This window comes from Tachyglossus aculeatus, chromosome 21, assembly GCF_015852505.1.
Source record: "Tachyglossus aculeatus isolate mTacAcu1 chromosome 21, mTacAcu1.pri, whole genome shotgun sequence".
Taxonomy (NCBI): Eukaryota; Metazoa; Chordata; class Mammalia; order Monotremata; family Tachyglossidae; genus Tachyglossus; species Tachyglossus aculeatus.
In genome coordinates, this window is record NC_052086.1 from 26,137,671 (window position 1) to 26,162,379 (window position 24,709).

Sequence of the window (24,709 nt, forward strand, 5' to 3'; positions counted from 1 at the left end):
CTTTATAAATGGTGCTTAGTATAATGAACCCATGTTGATAATTTGGTTTCTGTTTTAAAAATGACCATCTTTTTATCTGAAGGATGAATGAAAGAATGAAAGAATGAAAGCATTCAAGAACACAGTTAGCAATGAGTGTATTTTATCTTCTCAGGTGCTGTCATCCCCCAAATAACTTACGAAGAAGTAACTGATTTAAGCAAATTCATCGCTAGTACAGGTATTTATACATCATCATTTTCATTTCACTTTTCTGCAGCCACAAATACAGCTCCTTGGAAAAGGTGAGATCACAGGAACAGACAGAAATTGTTTTTGGGAAAGACCTGATTTTTATTTAATACTTAACTGACTTAGCGTCTCTTAAATAGATTGATCGGCTAGTTAAGATTTTAAATCAACGTATTCATTGGTCTCCGTTGTAGGTAAATTAAAACAGATTTAAATCGTTTCAGAGCCATGAAAATGTTCATTTGGCCAGCTCACATTTACCTAATCGTCGCGACGATGCCCCTAATGTGAGTGAAAATCGATAGCCTGAACAAGTATGGTATTGGTGAGGAATTGTATATAAAAATTTCGAAGAATTATATTCCTGCCGCCATGTGATTTTCTTTTTCAAGTCTGTGTAAATTTGCATTGTTACCCATGGAATTATGAAATTAGGAACTTCTTCATAGATAAACCACACGCAATCTGCCTTCCCACCTTCTCTGATAAAAGTTTATTCTCTGTCTATTAAATTATTATTATTCTGGTCTTTAAGCGCTTACCAATGTGCCAAGCAATGTTCTAAGCACTGGAGTAGATACAAGGTAATTGGGTTGTCTCACTTGGGGCTCACAGTTTTAATCCCCAATGTACAGATGAGGTAACTGAGGCACAGAAAAGTTAAGTGGCTTGCCCAAAGACTGTGAGCCCCACATGGGACAACCCGATCACCTTGTAAATTCCCCAGCGCTTAGAACAGTGATTTGCACATAGTAAGCGTTTAACAAATGCCATTATTATTATTATTATTACCTATTGGGGAGCTTGGTTTTTGCCATGTTGAGCTGGAGATTCTGGCAGCACATCCGAGTTCAGACGTCCTGAACAATAATAATAATAATAATAATAATAATAATAATGATGGCACTTATTAAGTGCTTGCTATGTGCAAAGCACTGTTCAAAGCACTGGGGAGGTTACAAGGTGATCAGGTTGTCCCACAGAGGGGCTCACAGTCTTAATCCCCATTTTACAGATGAGGGAACTGAGGCCTAGAGAGGTTAAGTGCCTTGCCCAAAGTCACGCAGCTGTCAAGGGGGGGAGCCGGGATTCGAACACGTGACCTGAAGGTGCGATGAGATGTGCGGCTTCAGGTCAGATGAGGGGTCAGGTCTAGAGATTCATTCATTCATTCAATCGTATTCATTGTGCGCTTACTGTGTGCAGAGCACTGTGCTAAGCGCTTGGGAAGTCCAAGTCGGCAACATAGAGAGACGGTCCCTACCCAGCAACGGGCTCACAGGCTAGGAGAGATAGATTGGGAGTCATCAGAGAGAAGAAGCAGCGTGGCTCAATGGAAAGAGCCCGGGCTTTGGAGTCAGAGGTCATGGGTTCAAACCCCGGCTCCGCCAACTGTCAGCTGTGTGACTTTGGGCCAGTCACTTCCCTTCTCTGGGCCTCAGTTCCCTCATCTGCAAAATGGGGATTAAGACTGTGAGCCCCCTGAGGGACAACCTGATCACCTTGTATCCTCCCCAGCACTTAGAACAGTGCTTTGCACATAGTAAGCGCTTAATAAATGCCATCCTTATTATTATTATTATTATTATCAGCCTAGAAAATAGTAGCTGGAGCCATCCGAGTGGATAATAATAATAATGGCATTTATTAGGCACTTATTATCAATCAATCGTATTTATTGAGCGCTTACTGTGTGCAGAGCACTGTACTAAGCGCTTGGGAAGTACAAGTTGGCAACATATAGAGACAGTCCCTACCCTACAGTGGGCTCACAGTCTAGAAGGGGGAGACAGAGAACAAAACCAAACATACTAACAAAATAAAATAAATAGAATAGGTATGTACAAGTAAAATAAATGAATAGAGTAATATTATAATATATATATAATATAAAGTAATAATAATATTATTATGTGCAAAGCACTGTTCTAAATAAATAGAGTAATATTATAATAATATTATATATATATATAACATAAAGTAATAATAATATTATTATGTGCAAAGCACTGTTCTAAGCGCTGGATGAGTTGCCTAAGAGAGTGAGGGTAAAGCAAGAAGAGTAGAGGACCTAAAACACTGTAAGCAGATGAGAAGCTGAGCCATCGACCAAATTGTGAATGCATAAATTAGTTATAATATCAGAAAATTATAGCTCTGAAACCTGTGCTGAGGGAATATGGAAGGGAAAGGGTTCAAGTATTGTCCCTCGTGGGCATAACGCAATAACGAAACTTTGCCAAATCATGCTTAAACTCTAGCTAGAGACCCCCCTTTTTTCTTTGCAGAAACATTTCGGAAACCTGGGTCATCTGAAAAAACTGTGAACTTGGAAGAACATTACATCTTCAGGTGGAGAAACACTACCATCAGTGAAATAAAGGTCAAAGTTGTCTATGCAAAAGTGAATGTCGATCAAAAAGGTAACTTTCTGTCGGGGGGCCGGGTGGTATTAACTACCTTTTCACCTCTTTTGTTTTAAATATAACCAAAAATATTATTAAATTCGGTCTGTTTCCAGTTCACCGTTAGGCCTCGGTTTACACCTGTGATTCCATGCTGGAAAACACAGTACAGATAGACATTAAACGAAAAAGGTATGGAAGACCTGTGTTTCAGGCTCCCTAGGTGTTCTCTACAATGTATCTATATAACAGTTTTATTTTTATTTTAATAATAATAATGGTATTTATTAAATGCTTACTACGTTCCAAGCGCTGTTCCAAGAACTGAGGTAGATACAAGGTAATCAAGTTGGACACAGTCCCAGTCCCACGTGGGGCTCATTAATCCCCATTTTACAGATGTGGTAACTGATGCCTAGAGAAGTGAAGTGACTTGCCCAAAGTCACACAGCAGGCAAATGGCCGAGCCAGGATTAGTTGTGATATGGTGTTTGCTCCTTTGCTTCACACTACTGGTATCCCACAGAGAGCGAACTGTTTTGTTTTGCAGTCCAGAACATTCATTCATTCATTGTCGTATTTATTGAGCGCTTACTGTGTGCAGAGCCCTGGACTAAGCGCTTGGGAAGTACAAGTCCACAACATCTAGAGACGGTCCCTACCCAACAACGGGCTCACAGTCTAGAAGGGGGAGACAGACAACAAAACAAAACATAGTAACAAAATAAAATAAATAGAATAGTAAATATGTACAAGTAAAATAGAGTAATACATAATAATAATAATAAATAATAGAGTAAATAATCCTACTAATCCAGCCTCTCATTAGAACCAACGAAATGAAAATAATTTCAAAGCATCAGTGGTCTGGGGCTCCCCAGGCACCACAAGTAACCCCTGAAAAAAGGTTAAATAATAATTATGTGCCTAAGAACTGTATTAGGTACTGGTTCATTCATTCATTCAATCGTATTTATTGAGCGCTTACTGTGTGCAGAGCACTGTACTAAGCGCTTGGGAAGTACAAGTCAGCAACATATAGAGACGGTCCCTACCCAACAACGGGCTCACAGTCTAGAAGGGGGAGACAGAACATGATTTTCACACACCGCTTGATAATCCAGACATTGACAATCTTAGAAAGCGTTCATTATATTCTCCAGGTGAAATGATTTGCAATTTATTTGAGTATTTCCAGAAAACTACATTTGATTTACCAGGGGGCCACCTGTATCCTCATTTTATTTCTCCTCCAGTCACTAGCTGTTTCAGATTTCTGGCCCCCTTTTAGACTGTGAGCCCACTGTTGGGTAGGGACTGTCTCTATATGTTGCCAATTTGTACTTCCCAAGCGCTTAGTACAGCGCTCTGCACATAGTAAGCGCTCAATAAATACGATTGATGATTATGATGATGATTAAATTCTGAATCAAATAAATCTGTGCCAACGATCAGATAAATCAGCCACTTGGCCTTTCTAGCTTTCTTTCTAGTAAGCTCTCTAGTAGTGACTATAGGAGTATGAAAGAGCAACCATAGATGACTCTGATTTGGTGGTATCTTGACATATTTATCTCCAGCTCCGTGGTCTCGAAGGACAATATATTCTACGGATTTGGTTAGGAGACCAAAAAACAGGGAAATTTCAACGTTGCCGACAGTTACCCCAAAGCAACTTGCCTCCGGGCTCCAGTTCAAATCAAAGTTCGGTTTCTGAGAACTGCAGAGAGCTAAATTAAAATGTTATTATTTTTAATGATTGATTTTGTGTTTGGTGGGGGCGTTGCTTGATACGTAGGAAAGCCAGTACATGACTGTACAGAGTTTACATTGCAGGAGTCAAAGTAATAGTAAACAGAAAAGTCCAACTGGACAAATCAGTTTTATTTTTATCTACTAGACTGTGAGCCCGTTGTTGGGCAGGGACCGTCTCTATATGTTGCCAACTTGTACTTCCCAAGCACTTAGTACAGGGCTCTGCACCCAGTAAGCGCTCAATAAATATGATTGAATGAGTGATAAATACGATTGAATGAATGACCGGGCTCACAGTCTAGAAGGGGGAGACGGACAACAAAACAAACCTTTTTCTATAGTAGCTTTTCTACAAACAGTAATTCATTAAAGCTGTAAAGATGATGAACCTTTACTCTTAGCCGGCGTATCTAACATTATCACGTGCTGGATGCGAAGTCAACACTTCATTTCTGCTTCCTCCCAAGTGACTTCCCACTTTTTGCGTCGCACTTTGACAGTTTCCTCTTCGAAGACGTGGTGAACGTTTCCTGAGGGAGAATAACAGGGAAAGGCAAGCTTTTAACCTGATCTTTTATTACGCCCTAAGAGTCGATGGTTGGAGGTGAAGGGTGATGTGAATGTATGATAACGTGATGTTTTCTATCACGCCCTGCGTCTAGATGGTTGGAGGCGTAGGGTGATCTGAACATATCTACTATATCTACTATACTACTACTACTATACTACTATACTATACTATGCTATACTATACTATACTACTACTACTACTATAACTATCTGCTTTGCACATAGTGAGCGCTTAATAAATTGTTGGGGAGGGACCGTCTCAATCAATCAATCAATCAATCGTATTTATTGAGCGCTTACTATGTGCAGAGCACTGTACTAAGCGCTTGGGAAGGACAAATTGGCATCACATAGAGACAGTCCCTACCCAACAGTGGGCTCACAGTCTAAAAGGGGGAGACAGAGAACAGAACCAAACATACCAACAAAATAAAATAAGTAGGATAGAAATGTACAAGCAAAATAAATAAATAAATAAATAAATAGAGTAATAAATATGTACAACCATATATACATATATACAGGTGCTGTGCTCTCTATCTAGAGAAGCAGCGTGGCTCAGTGGAAAGAACCCGGGCTTTGGAGTCAGAGGTCATGGGTTCGAATCCCACCTCCCCCGCTTCTGCTGTGTGACCTCAGGCCCGCTTGGAACAGTGCTTTGCATGTAGTAAGCACTTAATAAATGCTGTCATTCATTCATTCATTCGATCGTGTTTATTAAGCGCTTAGTACAGTGCTCTGCACATAGGAAGCGCTCAATAAATACGATCGGTGATGATGATGATAACCGCCATCGTCGTCAATTCTGTTGTATTATAGTCTCCCAAGCTGGATTCAGTGGTCTGCATCCAGTAAGTACTCAGTAAATCTTGTCTTAGGCTGTCGAGTCGACTCCGACCCTTAGCAACTCCATTCATTCATTCATTCATTCATTCAGTCGTATTTATTGAGCGCTTACTGTGTGCAGAGCACTGGACTAAGCGCTTGGGAAGCACAAGTCGGCAACCTACAGAGACGGTCCCTACCCGACAACGGGCTCACAGTCCATGGACACGTCTCTCCAGTTTGTACTTCCCAAGCGCTTAGTACAGTGCTCCGCACATAGTAAGCGCTCAATAAATACGATTGATGATGATGATGATGATGCAGTCGTTTAGGCCGTGTAGCCATGAAGTTTTCTTGGGAAAAATCCAGAAGTGGTTTACCCTCGCCTCCTTCCGCGCAGTCAAATTGAGTAGCCGCCCTCGACTCTCCCGTGCCGCTGCTGCCCAGCGCAGGGGAGTTTTGACTCGTAGCCTTGCACTCGCTAGCCACTGCCCAAGCTGGGAATGGAATGGGTATAATAATAATAATAATAATAATAATAATTATTATTATTATTATTATGGCATTTGTTGAGCACTTACTATGTGCAAGGCACTGTTCTAAGTGCTGGGGGGATACAAGGTGATCATGTTTTAAACTGTGAGCCCACCGTTGGGTAGGGACTGTCTCTATATGTTGCCAATTTGCACTTCCCAAGCGCTCAGTACAGTGCTCTGCACACAGTAAGCGCTCAATAAATACGATCGATGATGATGTTGTCCCACGTGGGGCTCCCAGTCTTAATCCCCATTTTACAGATGAGGGAACTGAGACTTAGAGAAGTTAAGTGACTTGCCCGGCGTCCCACAGCAGACGTGGCGGAGTCGGGATTCGAACCCGTGACCTCCGACTCCAAAACCTGTGTTCTTTCTGCTGAGCCACGATGCTTCTCTAATGCTTCTTCTTGATTCTCTGTCCCATAGCCGAAACTGGTAGCGAACTGGAAACTCTTTAGTGAGATCCTGCGACGGGAGTGCAATAAATGCCATTGATTAATCAGCTGTCTAGATGTGTCTGAGCGTCTTGTTGACCGCTGTCTACCAGGGACGTGTGAATGTATTTCACATTTTAAAGTACAGGGTCACAGAGAAGCAGCGTGGCTCAGCGGAAAGAGCCCGGGCTTGGAGTCAGAGGTCATGGGTTCAAATCCCGGCTCCGCCAATTGTCAGCTGGGTGACTTTAAGGCAAATCTCTTCACTTCTCTGTGCCTCAGTTCCCTCATCTGTAAAATGGGGATGAAGACTGTGAGCGCCCCATGGGACAATCTGATCACCTTGTAACGTCCCCAGCGCTTAGAACAGTGCTTTGCACATGGTAAGTGCTTAATAAATGCCATTATTATTATTATTATTATCTTGTTGACTGCTCTCTACCAGGGATGTGTGAATGTATTTCAGGTTTTAAAGTACAGGGTCACAAGCACAGGGTCACAGAGAAGCAGCGTGGCTCAGTGGAAAGAGCCCGGGCTTTGGAGTCAGAGGTCATGGGTTCAAATCCCGGCTCCGCCAATAGTCAGCTGTGTGACTTTAAGGCAAGTCTCTTCACTTCTCTGTGCCTCAGTTCCCTCATCTGTAAAATGGGGATGAAGACTGTGAGCCCCCTGTGGGACAATCTGGTCACCTTGTAACGTCCCCAGCGCTTAGAACAGTGCTTTGCTCATAGTAAGTGCTTAATAAATGCCATTATTATTATTATCTTGTTGACTGCTCTCTACCAGGGACGTGTGAATGTATTTCAGGTTTTAAAGTACAGGGTCACAAGCACAGGGTCACAGAGAAGCAGCGTGGCTCAGTGGAAAGAGCCCGGGCTTTGGAGTCAGAGGTCATGGGTTCAAATCCCGGCTCCGCCAATAGTCAGCTGTGTGACTTTAAGGCAAGTCTCTTCACTTCTCTGTGCCTCAGTTCCCTCATCTGTAAAATGGGGATGAAGACTGTGAGCCCCCTGTGGGACAATCTGATCACCTTGTAACCTCTCCAGCGCTTAGAACAGTGCTTTCACATAGTAAGTGCTTAATAAATGCCATTATTATTATTATTATTATTATTATCTTGTTGACTGCTCTCTACCATGTACGTGTGAATGTATTTCAAGTTTTAAAGTACAGGGTCACAAGCACAGGGTCACAGAGAAGCAGCGTGGCTCAGTGGAAAGAGCCCGGGCTTTGGAGTCAGAGGTCATGGGTTCAAACCCCGGCTCTGCCAATTTTCAGCTGTGTGACTTTGGGCAAGTCACTTAACTCTTCTGTGCCTCAGTTCCCTCATCTGTAAAATGGGGATGAAGACTGTGAGCCCCCCATGGGACAATCTGATCACCTTGTAACCTCCCCAGCACTTAGAACAGTGCTTTGCACATGGTAAGTGCTTAATAAATGCCATTATTATTATTATTATTGTTATTATCTTGTTGACTGCTCTCTACCATGTACGTGTGAATGTATTTCAAGTTTTAAAGTACAGGGTCACAGAGAAGCAGCGTGGCTCAGTGGAAAGAGCCCGGGCTTTGGAGTCAGAGGTCATGGGTTCAAACCCCGGCTCCGCCAATTGTCAGCTGTGTGACTTTAAGGCAAGTCTCTTCACTTCTCTGTGCCTCAGTTCCCTCATATGTAAAATGGGGGATGAAGACTGTGAGCCCCCGGGGGACAACTGGATAACCTTGTAACCTCCCCAGTGCTTAGAACAGTGCTTTGCACATACTAAGTGCTTAATAAATGCCATTATTATTATTATTATTATTATTATTGTTAATTAATTAATTGACCTCACTTCCATGAAACAGTTAAAAAAAAATACCATAAAAAACAACGCCTGACTGTAGCTGTACGCCTACAGCTGAAATGAGATTGGGCTGTTTGTCGAGGGTAAAATTTAATTACAAGAAAAGAAACACAAGTAAAATAATCGGCGTAGTTCTTTTTAAGTGGAACGATATGTATGTCTAATCATATCTCTGGTTTTGGAATTTTTTTTCCCTAGGGTTGCTGACGCAAAGATTTACAGTAAAATTTTTAAATTTCAATGGTGTGAATGAGCAAGAACTGTCTGGAAATCCAGGTAAGATTCTGGTGTTTAGATTCCAGTGGCGGGAGATTCCCTGCGGGCAGGAATTACATCTACCAACTCCATTATACCGTTCTCTCCCAAGTGCTTAGTACAGTGCTCTGCTCACTGTAAGTGCTCAATAAATACTATTGATTGATTGATCACTATATTCATTTATTTGAGAGAGTGACAAGGAATTAGTCCAGTGAAAGTTAGAACACTATAAAGACTTACTAAGCAAATGTTACTCTTCACCCCTCCCCTTCTCCCTATTATTAGAAGCAGCGTGGCTCAGTGGAAAGAGCCCGGGCTTTGGAGTCAGAGGTCATGGGTTCGAATCCCGGCTCCGCCACTTGTCAGCTGGGTGACTTTGGGCAAGTCACTTCACTTCTCTGGGCCTCAGTTCCCTCATCTGTAAAATAGGGATCAAGACTGTGAGCCCCCCGTGGGACAACCTGATCTCCTTGTATCCCCCCCAGCGCTTAGAACAGTGCTTTGCACATAGTAAGCGCTTAATAAATGCCATTATTATTATTATTATTATTATTATTATTATTATTATAGAAGGGGGAGACGGACAACAAAACAAGTAGACGGGCATCAGTAGCATCAGAATAGATGAATAGAATTATAGATATATACCCATCTTTAATGAAATAAATAGAATAATAAATATGTACATATATGCACAAGTGCTGGGGCTGGGAGGGGGAGCAGAGGAAAAGGGGGGCTCAGTGTGGGAAGGCCTCCTGGAGGAGGTGAGCTCTCAGTAGGGCTTTGAAGTGGGGAGGTGGGATTGTTCGGCGGATGTGAGGAGGGAGGGCATCCCAGGCCAGAGGTAGGACGTGGGCCGGGGGTCGACGGCGGGACAGGCGAGAACGAGGGGCGAGAGCGAGGGGGAGAGGAAGGGGGGGGCTCAGTGTGGGAAGGCCTCCTGGAAGAGGTGAGCTCTCAGTAGGGCCTTGAAGGGAGGAAGAGAGCCAGTCAAATCACTTTACCTCTCTGGTCTTCGGGTTCCTCGCCTGTAGATGTAGATATAATAATAATAATAATAATAATAATAATAATAACAATAATAATAATGACATTTATTAAGTGCTTACTATGTGCCAAGCACTGTTCTAAGCACTGGGGAGGTTACAAGGTGATCAGGTTGTCCCACGGGGGGCTCACAGTCTTCATCCCCATTTTCCAGATGAGGGAACGGAGGCCCAGAGAAGTGAAGTGACTTGCCCAAAGTCACCCAGCTAAGTGGCAGAGCCGGAATTTGAACCCGTGACCTCTGACTCCAAAGCCCCTGCTCTTTCCATTGATTCATAGATCTCAAGTGCTTGCTACACTGCTCTACACACAACAAGCAGTCAATAAACACAACTGATGCATTGATTGATTCAGAGATCTTTCCAGCAGCTCAGGCCAGCCTGATTGGAACTGATTTCTAGGTGATAGTCTACTAATCCAGCGCTTAGAACAGGGCCTGGCACATAGTAAGCGCTTAACAAATACTATCATCATCAATCGTATTTATTGAGCGCTTACTGTGTGCAGAGCACTGTACTATAATTATTAATCAGTCCTAGGCTCGTTTTTTTTCCTCTGTGGTATAATAATAATAATAATAATAATAATAATAATGGCATTTTATTAAGCACTTACTGTGTGCAAAGCACTGTTCTACGCACTGGGAGATAACTATTATAATATTATTATAATATTATAGTATATCATTATATATTATATTATATATTATAGTATTATAGTATATTATTATTATTATTACAAGGTGATCAGGTTGTCCCACGGGGGGCTCACAGGCTTAATCCCCGTTTTACAGATGAGGTAACTGAGGCACAGAGAAGTGAAGTGATTTGCCCAAAGTCACACAGCTGACAAGTGCCGGAGATGGGATTTGAACCCATGACCTCTGACTGCAAAGCCCGGGCTCTTTTCCACTGAGCCACACTGCTTCTTTTATAATACTAATAATGGCATTTGTTAAGCGCTTACTATGTGCAAAGCACTGTTCTAAGCGCCGGAGGGGGTTACAAGGTGATCGGGTTGTCCCACGGGGGGCTCACAGGCTTAATCCCCGTTTTCCAGATGAGGTAACTGAGACACAGAGAAGTTAAGAGATTTGCCCAAAGTCACACAGCTGACAAGTGCCAGAGGTGGGATTTGAACCCATGACCTCTGACTCCAAAGCCCGTGCTCTTTCCGTCGAGCCACACTGCTTCTTAAAGCACTCACTATGTGCCAGGCGCTGTACTAAATTCTGGGGCAGAAACAAGTTAATCAGGTTGGACACAGCCCGTGTCCCACACAGGACTCGGTGTTCATCCCCATTTTACAGATGAGGAAACTGAGCGTGGGTAGGGAACGTGTCTACCGACTCCCAAGCACTTCTGCGTCCAGGGAGCGCTCAGTAAAGCGGTCAGCACTGCTGAGAAGCAGCATGGCCTAGTGGATAGAGAGCACGGGCCTGGGGGGTCCGAAGGACCCGGGTTCAAATTCCCGTTCCACTGCCTGGCTGCTGAGCGACTTGGAAAAGTAACTTAACTTCTCTGTGCTTCAGTTTACCTCATTTGTTCAATGAAGGTTAATTCCGGGAGCCCCAAGTGGGCTGTGGACTTTGTCCAACCTGATTAGCTTGGATCTGCCCCAGTTCATCATCATCATCATCAATCGTATTTATTGTTCTTACTATATCATCATTATATATATGATATATATATATATAGTATATATATGTCATTATATATATGATATATATATCATTATATATATGTATATTACCAGTTCTTACTATATCATCATCATCATCAATCGTATTTATTGTTCTTACTATATGATCATTATATATATGATATATATATATAGTATATATATATGTCATTATATATATGATATATATATCATTACATATATATATATATTACCAGTTCTTACTATATCATCATCATCATCAATCGTATTTATTGAGCGCTTACTGTGTGCAGAGCACTGTATTAAGCGCTTGGGAAGTCCAAGTTGGCAACATATAGAGACGGTCCCTACCCAACAGTGGGCTCACAGTCGAAAAGGGGGAGACAGAGAACAGAACCAAACATCCTAACAAAATAAAATAAATAGAATAGATATGGACAAGTAAAATAAATAAATAAAAAGAGTAATAAATATGTACAAGCATATATACACATATACAGGTGCTGTGGGGAAGGGAAGGAGGTAAGATGGGATGGAGATGTATATATGTATATATGTTTGTACATATTTTTTACTCTATTTTATTTGTACATATCTATTTATTTTATTTTGTTAGTATGTTTGGTTTTGTTCTCTGTCTCCCCCTTTTAGACTGTGAGCCCACTGTTGGGTAGGGACCGTCTCTATATGTTTGCCAATTTGTACTTCCCAAGCGCTTAGTACAGTGCTCTGCACATAGTAAGTGCTCAATAAATACGATTGATGATGATGATGATGATGATGGAGAGGGAGACGAGGGGGAGAGGAAGGAAGGGGCTCAGTCTGGGAAGGCCTCCTGGAGGAGGTGAGCTCTCAGTAGGGCCTTGAGCTTTTTTTTCTTTAGTGCCCGGCACATAGAAAGCACTTAACGGTTTCCATAAAAACGGTTTCCATAAAAAAATGCATAGATAATAATGATGGTATTTGTTAAGCGCCTTTTAGACTGTGAGCCCATTGTTGGGTAGGGACTGTCTCTATATGTTGCCAATTTGTACTTCCCAAGCGCTTAGTACAGTGCTCTGCACATAGTAATACGATTGATGATGATGTGCAAAGCACTGTTCTAAGCGCTGGGTTGGATGGACTGATTGACTGTAGAGTGGCAATAATCCTGCCTCTTTCTACCTCACAGGTGTGTTGTGAGGCGATGAATCACCTGAAAGCGCTATGGCAAAATAAAAGCACGCCGCAAATATAAGTTTATTATCCTTAGGTGCCAAGTTTTAAAACTTGGCACTTAGAATTTAAGATTTTACTTTCAGGTCCACCAAAAACGCGCATATGAAAGTGATGGCCTTTTAGACTGTGAGCCCACTGTTGGGTAGGGACCGTCTCTAGATGTTGCCAATTTGTACTTCCCAAGCGCTTAGTCCAGTGCTCTGCACACAGTAAGCACTCAATAAATACGATTGATGATGATGATGATGATGATGGCCAGCCTGTACGACGAAGGTTTTCATTAGCAAAGTTCTAATCAAGTGACTGCAGAGACCTGATCCTTGCACAAGTGATTCTTTGATAAATGTTCGAAGGGAAATTAGCCCGGGAATCAAGATATGTGGATCATTCCCCTGTCTTATCACTGACTTTCTTGGGGAATTGTAGCTAAAGAGACCTTAAATCCACATACTTTAGAGAAGCAGCGGGGCTCAGTGGAAAGAGCACGGGCTTTGGAGTCAGGGGTCGTGGGTTCGAATCCCCGACTCTACCAATTGTCAGCTGTGCGACTTTGGGCAAGTCACTTAACTTCTCCGGGTCTCAGTTCCCTCATCTGTAAAATGGGGATTAAGAATGTGAGCCCCCCATGGGACAACCTGATCTCCTTGTAACCTCCCCAGCGCTTAGAACAGTGCTTTGCACATAGTAAGCGCTTAATAAGTGCCATCATTACTATTATTATACCTGGTTCTTCATGCACCTTTTTCTCCCAAAGGAGTGATGCTGCTACCTTTCCGACAGAATTATCAATCAATCGTATTTATTGAGCACTTAGTGTGTGCAGAGCACTGTACTCAGTGCTTCATCTTTTTTATAAAACCACAGAAATGTTTGCTATTAATTAATCTTTAGATTTTTGACAGACCTGTTATGATGGATTGAAGTCTTTAGAAGAATATTCATGAATCTCTTTATGCTTAGGTTACCAGATTGGAAAACCCGTTAGAGCTCTAAATACCAACGGTGTGGATAACATTACTACTTTAAACCTTTGGCATCCAGGTAAAAACAGTTTATTTATTGTGATTAACAATGCAAGATTTATTTTTTAAAACAGGTGGTTTAGTTAGCGACAGATCTATTTTTCCCCATTTTGTGCTGTCTGGTTGATTCGAGGCTTGTTGGTAGGTCATTTTCAGCCTGGTTTTTCAAGGCTTTTTTGAGACTCTACCTCTGTGCTTTTAAGATTGTTTTCCCCTTAAGTATCTCCTTTATCCACTCAATGGTATTTATTGAGCGCTTACTGTGTGCAGAGCACCGTACTAAGCGCTTGGCAAGTACAATTCGGAAACAGAGAGAGGCAATCCCTGCCCGCAACGGGCTCACGGTCTAGAAGGGGGGAGACAGACAACAAAATACGTAAACAGACATCAATAGCATCGATAGAAACAAACAGAATTACAGCTATATGTACACATCAAAACGAGTACACAGGCATTAATATAAATAAATAGAATTCACTCAGTCGTATTTATTGAGCGCTTACTGTGTGCAGAGCACTGTACTAAGCTCTTGGCAACTACAATTCGGAAACAGAGAGAGGCAATCCCTGCCCACAACGGTCTCGCGGTCTAGAAGGGGGGAGACAGACAGCAAAACATGTAAACAGGCATCGATAGAAACAAACAGAATTACAGATATATGGACACATCAAAACGAGTACACAGGCATTAATATAAATAAATAGAATTCACTCAATCGTTTTTATTGAGCGCTTATCTTTCCTCATGAATTCATTCATTCATTCAGTCGTATTTATTAAGCACTTACTGTGTGCAGAGCACTGTACTAAGCGCTTGGGACGTACAAGTCGGCAACGTATAGAGACGGTCCCTACCCAACAGCGGGCTCGAATGCTTCCAAGCCTCCGTCTCCTACGCCTCTCCAAGACAGCAGCGTTTGTGAAGAAAGAAATGTGTGTCTCAATACCATCTCCTGGGCTCCTGCTGTTTCTTACCCATTCCCCCACAACGCTAATTTCATTCATTTATTCATTCAATCGTATTTATTGAGCCCTTACTGTGTGCAGAGCACTGGACTAAGCGCTTGGGAAGTCCAAGTCGGCAACATATAGAGACGGTCCCTACCCAACAGCGGGCTCACAGTCTAGAAGGGGGAGACAGACGACAAAACAAAACATATTAACAAAATAAAATGAATAGAATAGTAAATATTTGCAAGTAAAATAGAGTAATAAATAATAATAAATAATAGAGTAAATAATCCTACTAATCCAACCTCTCATTAGAACCAACGAAATGAAAATAGTTTCAAAGCATCAGTGGTTTTGGGCTCCCCAGGCACCACAAGTAACCCCTGAAAATAGGTTAAATAATAATTATGTGCCTAAGAACTGTATTAGGTACTGGTTCATTCATTCATTCAATCGTATTTATTGAGCGCTTACTGTGTGCAGAGCACTGGACTAAGCGCTTGGGAAGTACAAATCCACAACATATAGAGACGGTCCCTACCCAACAGCGGGCTCACAGTCTAGAAGGGGGAGACAGACACAAAACAAAACATATTAACAAAATAAAATGAATAGAATAGTAAATATTTACAAGTAAAATAGAGTAATAAATAATAGAGTAAATAATCCTACTAATCCAACCTCTCATTAGAACCAACGAAATGAAAATAGTTTCAAAGCATCAGTGGTTTTGGGCTCCCCAGGCACCACAAGTAACTCCTGAAAAAAGGTTAAATAATAATTTTGTGCCTAAGAACTGTATTAGGTACTGGTTCATTCATTCATTCATTCATTCATTCAATCGTATTTATTGAGCGCTTACTGTGTGCAGACCACCGTACTAAGCGCTTGGGAAGTACAAGTCCACAACACATATAGACGGTCCCTACCCAACAGCGGGCTCACAGTCTAGAAGGGGGAAACAGACGACAAAACAAAACATATTAACAAAATAAAATGAATAGAATAGTAAATAGGTACAAGTAAAATAGAGTAATAAATAATAATAAATAATAGAGTAAATAATCCTACTAATCCAACCTCTCATTAGAACCAACGAAATGAAAATAGTTTCAAAGCATCAGTGGTTTGGGGCTCCCCAGGCACCACAAGTAACCCCTGAAAAAAGGTTAAATAATAATTATGTGGCTAAGAACTGTATTAGGTACTGGTTCATTCATTCATTCATTCATTCAATCATATTTATTGAACGCTTACTGTGTGCAGAGCACTGTACTAAGCGCTTGGGAAGTACAAGTCCACAACACATATAGACGGTCCCTACCCAACAGCGGGCTCACAGTCTAGAAGGGGGAGACAGACGACAAAACAAAACATATTAACAAAATAAAATGAATAGAAGAGTAAATAGGTACAGGTAAAATAGAGTAATAAATAAATAAATAATAATAATAATAAATAATAGAGTAAATAATCCTACTAATCCAACCTCTCATTAGAACCAACGAAATGAAAATAATTTCAAAGCATCAGTGGTTTGGGGCTCCCCAGGCACCACAAGTAACCCCTGAAAAAAGGTTAAGTAATAATTATGTGCCTAAGAACTGCGTTAGGTACTGGTTCTTTCATTCATTCAATCGTATTTATTGAGCGCTTACTGTGTGCAGAGCACTGTACTAAGCGCTTGGGAAGTTCAAGTTGGCAACATCTAGAGACGGTCCCTACCCAACAGCGGGCTCGTTCATTCAATCGTATTTATTTATTATCACTTCTCTCTGTCTACCGTGATCACGGTACCCCTATAACGTTTTGAGGTGTCCCAGGGCCCGCCATCTCCACCTTCTGCGTTGAGATTTGAGGCTCATCCCATTATCCGCCAATGCTGGAAATCAGACCCAAGTAGCCGTTTGACATGTCCCTTCATCTTTAATTGGGGTTATCTCCTTTTAGAAGTGGAGTCTTTCACTGAGGCAGCTCTTGTTAACTTCCCCCGGAAGATCGGACATTCTGTTGACCAGAATAAGGCGTTCATAACATCGCAGACAATATTCATCATCATCATCAATCGTATTTATTTATTGTGAGGCAGAAGTATCAAAAGCTCAAAAAGAATATTTAAAGTGTATCGCAAAGAGACTTATTAAGAATAACGGCAATTATTAAGTGCTTACTATGCACTGCTCTGAGCGCTGGGGAGATTACAGGGTGATCGGGTCGTCCCACCGTCAATCCCCATTTTCCAGATGAGGTAACTGAGGCCCAGAGAAGTTAAGCGACTTGCCCGAAGTCACACAGCTGACAACTGGCGGAGCTGGAATTACGGCATGCTACAGACTGATACTTAGAGTAGGGCTTGACTTCTCCTGTATCCGCCCATTTTCTTCAAAATTGGGCCTGAAAATAGCTTTAAAAAAATATTCATTTTTAATTTAGAAATAACGGCAAGTTGACAGATGGTTTGTTTTGTAGATGCCGGCGGTTTGTGCACATCAGCAACTTTTACACCCGTTTTATTTGGAGAGAATACCTTGTCCGGGTGCCATTTGGAAGTTGGCATTAATGAAAATTGCACTCAGTTTAGGTGAGTGTTCCGTTTTTGGGGTTTTATTTTTTGGTGATGGTATTTGCTAAATGCTTACTCCGTGCCAGGCACTGCGCAAAGCGCCGGGGTAGATACAAGCAAATCAGGTTGGACACAGTCCCTGTCCCGCATGGGAGCTCACAGTCTTCATCCCCATTTTTCAGATGAGGGAACTGAGGCACAGAGAAGTTAAGTGATGTATCTAAAGTCACGCAGCAGACAAGTGGCGGATCAGGGATGAGAATCCAGGTCCTTCTGCTCCTTTTTCCTTCTGTCCTGTTTGTTTTTCTGATGAACGTTCTGCATTTTGAGCAGCTTTCTGATGATTCAAGTACTGAATGAGTACCGAAGGTATTTTCTAATTTAAGAGCGTCAAATACCGAAAGCAGGAGACTGCTATATTAAGGCCTGGATGAGGTCTGAGGCAGATAGTATATAGTGAATGACTGTAACTTTGCAGTTTAATTTATAGGGGTAAATTCAGGTTTCAGTCAAATCTATCTTATGAGTCAAATCCCTTTATTCAAGCCGTTTATTGGGGAAGTGACGTGGCTTAGTGGAAAGAGCACGGGCTTTGGAGTCAGGGGACATGGGCTCTAAATTCTAATCCCGGCTCCGCCACTTATCTACCGTGTGACCCTGGGCGAGCCGCTTCATTTCTCTGGGCCTCAGTTACCTCATCTGTAATAATAATAATAATTGGCATTTGTTAAGCGCTTACTATGTGCAAAGCACTGTTCTAAGCGCTGGGGAGGATACAGAGTGATCAGGTTGTCCCACGTGGGGCTCCCAGCCTTAATCCCCATTTTACAGATGAGGGAACTGAGGCCCAGAGAAGTTAAGGGACTTGCCCAAGATCACACAGCAGACATGTGGCGGAGTCGTGGGATTCGAACCCATGACCTCTGACTCCAAAGCCCGGGCTCTTTCCACTGAGCCACGCTGCTTCTAAAATGGAGATTAAAACTGTGAGCCCCACATGGGACAACCTGATGACCTTGTATCTACCCTAGTGCTTAGACCAGTGCTTGGCACATCATAAGCGCTTAACAAATACCGTAATTATTAGTATTAAGGCACATTCAAGCAAATTCCTCTCATCCTAGTGGAACTTGTCCCAATCGTTGGCCAACTCAGTGCTAGATAAACTAAGCTATGACTCTTGTTGTTGTAAATGATTTAATTGTTGAGTTATTGATCAATTCAATTGTAGTTGCTCTAAGGAGAACTTTCAGCCCTATACTTTTTCGATTAAAAAGTGCCATTAGCTCATTTCTTAACCACTGTCAGTTAAGCACAAGGGGAAAAGATGGGGAAACTAAGCTGCGATGACTTACATGCTAGAGATCGGGACGGTCGAAGATTGGACTTCCAGAACCAAAATAAGCATTCATCCGCAACTCCCGACTACTCTTTCTTCAGGGTCACAGATGGTGGTGCAGGGAAGTAGGAGACTGACTGTATACGTGCAAGAAAACATGAAGGAGGTTCTGTTCTTGGTCAGTGCAGATGGATTTGAAATCTTGAGGAAAATATGATGCTTCAAGTTTCAGGTCATCTCCTTCCAGCCCTCCCTCTTTGACAGAGAAGTAAATGAGCTACCGACTCAGAGGGAAATCATGAAATCTTTTAAATGGCCAGAGTCAATCCCTGTAGAAGTTTTTCTTTAAAAAAAAAGCGCTAAATCTGATAGAGCCCAACACTTTAGCAGAAAGGTAAGATTTGCTGCTTGTTGAGTCACGTATTAATCTCTTTCAGGGAGAACGTCACCGAAATACTGAATTCATTAGTTCAAGCAACCCATGTTGCAATGAGAGGCAACTCAAAGTACGAAAGACTCAGCGATGGCTGGTTGGAAATAATACGTAAGTTAGATGGGGATGCCAAGGGTAATGGGCGTGTGTTTTTGAAATAACTTAGCGCCCTATGGAGCTTTGCGGTCCCGTTTCCCGTACCGCCTTTCCTTTCCGTTTGATTCTGCTAACTCAGTTTTTTGAGGCTGATCATGCCGTCCTTTGAGTCTTCCTTTTCCCTCCCTTCTCCATCGCTTATTTTCATTGCCCGTTAACATCTTTACCCAGATGGTGCCGGACGAGGGGGGTGAAATCTAAATTTGTCCATTTTTGTAAAAGGTCTGATTGGAGAAGTTGAAACTAAAGGGCCCAAAGGACATTCGGAGCCATCGGTTAGCTGGGTTATCCCGCCGTAGCCTGGATAATGAAGAGTGTCTCTACCCCAAAGCCGTTATTGAAAGTCAGATGCTTAGTTTAAATAAAATCACCGGAAATGTAATAACGGGTGAGATATTGAGTATGAACACTGATTTTTTTATATGCATGGCAAGAACTGTAGAGAAAGAGCAATGAAAAGGGTCGTATATGTATAATTGGGTAGAAAGATGGTGAAAACTCAATGCTAGGTAAACCAGGAGGAGTAGAGAGGAAAACCTGTCTTCCATCGAAGCGAACTGCAATAGATCCCTACCACTAAAGCATAATTAGTACGCCGGCAGTTATGATCTTTTTGAAAATGTACGATTATGTAGTGAATATTATTAGACCTCTTATTTTATGTCACCTAAGTGTTACACTTCTGATGGCATTGTCACTGTCAAACAGTACCATGAGAAAAACGTTTTAGATAAGTGTACGATATGTAATTTCCATTGATCTAGATACCCGCTTTACTGATGCAAAGCCAAATGCCGGAAATTTGAGTGGCGTCTGCCCAGACGTTCCTGCAGTGCTGAATATCCGCGTCCTCTTTGCCGATGCTGGGGCTGTAGAAGGCATTCCCCAGCAAGAAATTCTGGGTGTGGAGACCAGGTACCCCAAAACTCTGAATAAATCTCGTACCAAGAGACAGACGCATGACGAGTCTTTGCAGTTTGACCCTGCTCTGCCACGTGACTTTGGGCAAGCCATTTAAGTTCTCTGTTCCTGTCTCCTCATCTGTAAAATGGGCATTAAATACCCATTCTTCCTCCCACTTACACCCTAAGCTCTCTGTGGGACCAACCTGATTATCTTGCCTGAATCCCAGCACTTGGAATGCTTGGCACATAGTAAGTCCTTCACAAATACCACAAATTACTATTATTATTGATCTACGGTTTTTTTTAATGGTACTTGTTAAATACTATATACCAAGCACTGTAATTAAATAAATAATGATGGCATTTATGAAGCCCTTACTATGTGCAAAGCGCTGTTCTAAGCGCTGGGGAGGTTAAAAGGTGATCAGGTTGTCCCCCGGGGGGCTCACGGTCTTCATCCCCATTTTACAGAGGAGGTCACTGAGGCCCAGAGAAGTTAAGTGACTTGCCCAAAGTCACACAGCTGACAAGTGGCGAAGCCAGAATTTGAACCCATGACCCCTGACTCCAAAGCCCGGATACCATAAAAAAAAAGGAAAATGAAGAAAAAAACCCCCAACTCCCCCAATATAATAATAATAATAATGATAATAATGATGCTATTAAGCGCTTACGATGTGCAAAGCACTGTTCTAAGTGCTGGGGAGGGGATATGAGGTGATCAAGTTGTCCCACGGGGGGCTCACAGTCTTCATCCCCATTTTACAGATGAGGTATAATTCTATTCATCTATTTTGATGCTATTGATGCCTGTCTACTTGTTTTGTTTTGTTGCCTGTCTCCCCCTTCTATAATAATAATAATAATCATGATGGCATTTATTAAGCGTTTACTATGTGCAAAGCACTGTCCTAAGCGCTGGGGGGGATGCAAGGTGATCAGGTTGTCCCACGGGGGGCTCACAGTCTTCATCCCCATTTTACAGATGAGGTAACTGAGGCCCAGAGAAGTGAAGTGACTTGCCCAAAGTCACCCAGCTGACAAGTGGCGGAGCCGGGATTTGAACCCATGACCTCTGACTCCAAAGCCCGGGCTCTTTCCACTGAGCCACGCTGCTTCTCTAAGCGCTGTACTGTACTAAGTGCTGGAGCAGATACATGCTAATCTGTAGAGAAGCAGCTTGGCTCAGTGGAAAGATCACGGGCTTTGGAGTCAGAGGTCACGGGTTCGAATCCCGGCTCCGCCACATGTCTGCTGTGTGACCTTGGGCAAGTCACTTAACTTCTCTGAGCCTCAGTTACCTCATCTGTAAAATGGGGATTAAGACTGGGAGCCTCACGTGGGACAGCCTGATCACCTGGTATCCCCCCCAGCGCTTAGAACAGTGCTTTGCACATAGTAAGCGCTTAACAAATGCCATCATTATTATTATTATTAATCAGGTTGGCCACATTCCCTATCCCACGTGGGGCTCAAAGTGTAAGTCAGAGGGAGTAGAATTTTATCTCCATTTTGCCAGATGAGGTAACTGAGGCCCAGGGAAGGGCAGTAATAATAATAATAATAATAATAATGGCATTTATTAAGCGCTTACTATGTGCAAGGCACTCTTCTAAGCGCTGGGAGTATACAAGGTGATCAGGTTGTCCCACGGGAGCTCACAGTCTTCATCCCCATTTTACAGATGAGGTAACTGAGGCCCGGAGAAGTTAAGTGACTTGCCCAGAGTCACACAGCTGCCAAGTGGCAGAGACAGGATTCGAACCCCGACCTCTGACTCCAAAGCCCGGGCTCTTTCCACTGAGCCACGCTGCAGTGACCTGCCCAAGGTCACCCAGCAGGCAAGTGGCAGAGCTGGGATTAGAACTCAGATCCCCTGACTCTTAGGACGGGGCTCTTTCCACTAGGTCACACTGCTTCCTTGACTAAACTGACAGTCTAGAGAAAATCAATCAATCAATCAATCGTATTTATTGAGCGCTTACTATGTGCAGAGCACTGTACTAAGCGCTTGGGAAGTACAAATTGGCAACACATAGAGACGGTCCCTACCCAGCAGTGGGCTCACAGTCTAAAAGGGGGAGACAGAGAACAGAACCAAACATACCAACAAAATAAAATAAATAGGATAGAAATGTACAAGTAAAATAAATAAATAAATAGAGTAATAAATATGTACAACCATATATACATATATACAGGTGCTGTGGGGAAGGGAAGGAGGTAAGATGGGGGGATGGAGAGGGGGACGAGGGGGAGAGGAAGGAAGGGGCTCAGTCTGGGAAGGCCTCCTGGAGGAGGCCTTCAACAGCGTGTCCTAGTAGAAAGAGCTTGGATCTGAAAGTTAGAGGACCGGAGTCCTAATCCCGGTTCTGCCACTTGTTTGCTGTGTGACTTTGGCAAGTCACTTAACCTCTCTGTGCCTCAGTTACCTCATCTGTAAAATGGAGATTAAGACTGTGAGCCCCACGTGGGACATGGACTGTGTCCAACCTGATTAGCTTATATCCTCCCCCCATGCTCTGTACAGTGCCTGACACATAGCGCTTAACAGACGCCATAAAAAACAAAGAAAAGGGGTGGATTCTCAAAAAAAGGCTTCCATTTTCTTCCCAAGCGAGAAGCAAAAGGCACATTAAACCCTTCCCTTTCCAAGCAACGACAGAAATCAATAACAGGAATCACAATATTTAGTAATGATTTTGATTGTAAGCAAGTTTTTCAAGAAGTCTCAGATTGACGTGAAGTAACATTGAGAGAAAGGGGAAGAAATATCCAGCTATTACTCAAGAAAAGATTCCTGGTAAATTGACCTGAAGGTTGTTTGTCGTACTGTAGGCCGGGATTGTCCCTATCGCTGAATTGTACTTTCCTAAGCGCTTAGTCCAGTGCTCTGCACACAGTAAGCGCTCAATAAATATGGTTGAGTGAATGAATATTGTAATTCCTATAAAAAGCTCTCGGTTTCCCCACTGTGACCCCCCACTTGATGTTTCCAGCCAAAAAGGGGTAGTGATTTGTCGTAGTGATCATGCAATTCTTACCTCAGATTCTCAAACACAGTAAGCGCTCAATAAATATGACTGAGTGAATGAATATTGTAATTCCTATAAAAAGCTCTCGGTTTCCCCACTGTGACCCCCCACTTGCTGTTTCCAGCCAAAAAGGGGTAGTGATTTGTCGTAGTGATCGTGCAATTCTTACCTCAGATTCTCAACAGTTACCTGGCGATATCATTGTGAAATCACCTGTGAGGATCAATTCCAAAATTTTCCCATCAGTACGTCAGTCCAGTTTATCAAAATACCTGCTCAGACACCTCAGCCACTAACAAGGTAATTTATTATATATAAATCGCGTGTAAACCTTAAGTTGGATAAAAGTAGACGGTAAATGTGCATTTTAAAATCCTGCTTCGCTTTCCACCGCCTCCAGCTTCTCCAGTTGGGGTGATGTGGGTTTGGTTGACAAATGCCACGGTTGTAATCAACTTCAATTTTTACCTTTTGCAGCTTCCAGATCAATTTTACAGAATACGACTGCAGTCGAAATGACGCGTGTTGGCCACATCTTGCTTACCCGCTGACACGGTATTATACAGGTATCACAAAGGACTGGTTGGGGAGGAGGGTCAAAAAGCTGTGTATTTACTGATTCGAAAGAGTCTTTCTCACATTAAGCGGTTGCATTTAGAAAGCGAGACACATTTTGATTTTCTCCTCTTCGAGGCAATTCTAGAGACCATCTGGGGCTCGGAGACCGCAAATGTAACGTATTTCGTTTGGCTTTCGTGAGTGGTGGTGAAGTAAACGGGAATTTCTCAGAAGGTGGTTAGACTTTTGTTTGTAAAATGTTCTTGTGTAACTCTGAGAAGTTCAGGTTTGTGGCATCACCGTTATTTCTCCTGGATCACCTCATCTTCTTTCCTGGGTTCTCCGTGTCCTTTACTAGAAGTGGAAGTTTTCACAAGTTAACTTTTTAATTGTAAAATCACGGGAGGAGGGAAATGCGGCTGGGAGATTTCATAAACTGCTTAACCCTGCGTGTTCTCTTTCCAGGAGAACCCTATTCTCAGTGTGTTGCCAAAAGTTTGCTGTTGGCTTCTTTCTTCGTAGTAGCGGCATTTCTAAGCGATCCATGGAAGAGAATCTGCAAAACCTGGAATCCGACTGCTCCCTGACTTTGAACTATCCTTTTTTGCCCCGCTTCCTCGGTGCTTTGTTCAAGTTTTGTGTACGGTTATGTAGAGTTTTACCAAATGAAGTGTTTTTAACGGTGTATGCGATTTTTTGAAATGTGTTTAGAAATAGGGTTACGTTGTATAATTGCTGTTATCAAAAAAGGAGGTGAGCTGTGTGAGAGTGAATGCCGGCTAATTTAAGTAGCTAGATAGCTACAGTTTATTCTTGATTGTCTGCACTGATTCATTCATTCATTCAATCGTATTTATTGAGCGCTTACCGTGTGCAGAGCGCTGGGGAAGAGTAAGGAGGAGAGTCCGTATACTGGACCAGTCGGAATAGAGCAGGCAGCTTGGCCTAGTGGTTAGAGAAGGAC

The 24,709-nt window shown here is 42.5% G+C and overlaps 1 protein-coding gene across 4 annotated transcripts in view; it reads left to right on the plus strand.

The window, feature by feature from the left end:
- Nucleotides 1-24,432, plus strand: part of TCTN2 (tectonic family member 2) — a 46,221-nt gene extending 21,789 nt beyond the window's left edge. For 3 of the 4 annotated variants that reach the window (XM_038763682.1, XM_038763680.1, XM_038763681.1), the window contains 10 exons: nt 155-220; nt 2,520-2,654; nt 8,798-8,875; nt 13,745-13,825; nt 17,226-17,337; nt 19,096-19,202; nt 20,012-20,162; nt 23,362-23,487; nt 23,665-23,753; nt 24,211-24,432. In XM_038763682.1, the coding sequence (XP_038619610.1) occupies nt 155-220; nt 2,520-2,654; nt 8,798-8,875; nt 13,745-13,825; nt 17,226-17,337; nt 19,096-19,202; nt 20,012-20,162; nt 23,362-23,487; nt 23,665-23,753; nt 24,211-24,332 (1,067 nt within the window). In that variant the 3' untranslated portion in view covers nt 24,333-24,432. Of the gene's footprint in view, nt 1-154; nt 221-2,519; nt 2,655-8,797; nt 8,876-13,744; nt 13,826-17,225; nt 17,338-19,095; nt 19,203-20,011; nt 20,163-22,865; nt 22,956-23,361; nt 23,488-23,664; nt 23,754-24,210 lie in introns of those variants that run through there. The other variant, XR_005455398.1, reaches the window with a different exon arrangement.
- The last annotated feature ends 277 nt before the right edge of the window (nt 24,433-24,709 follow it).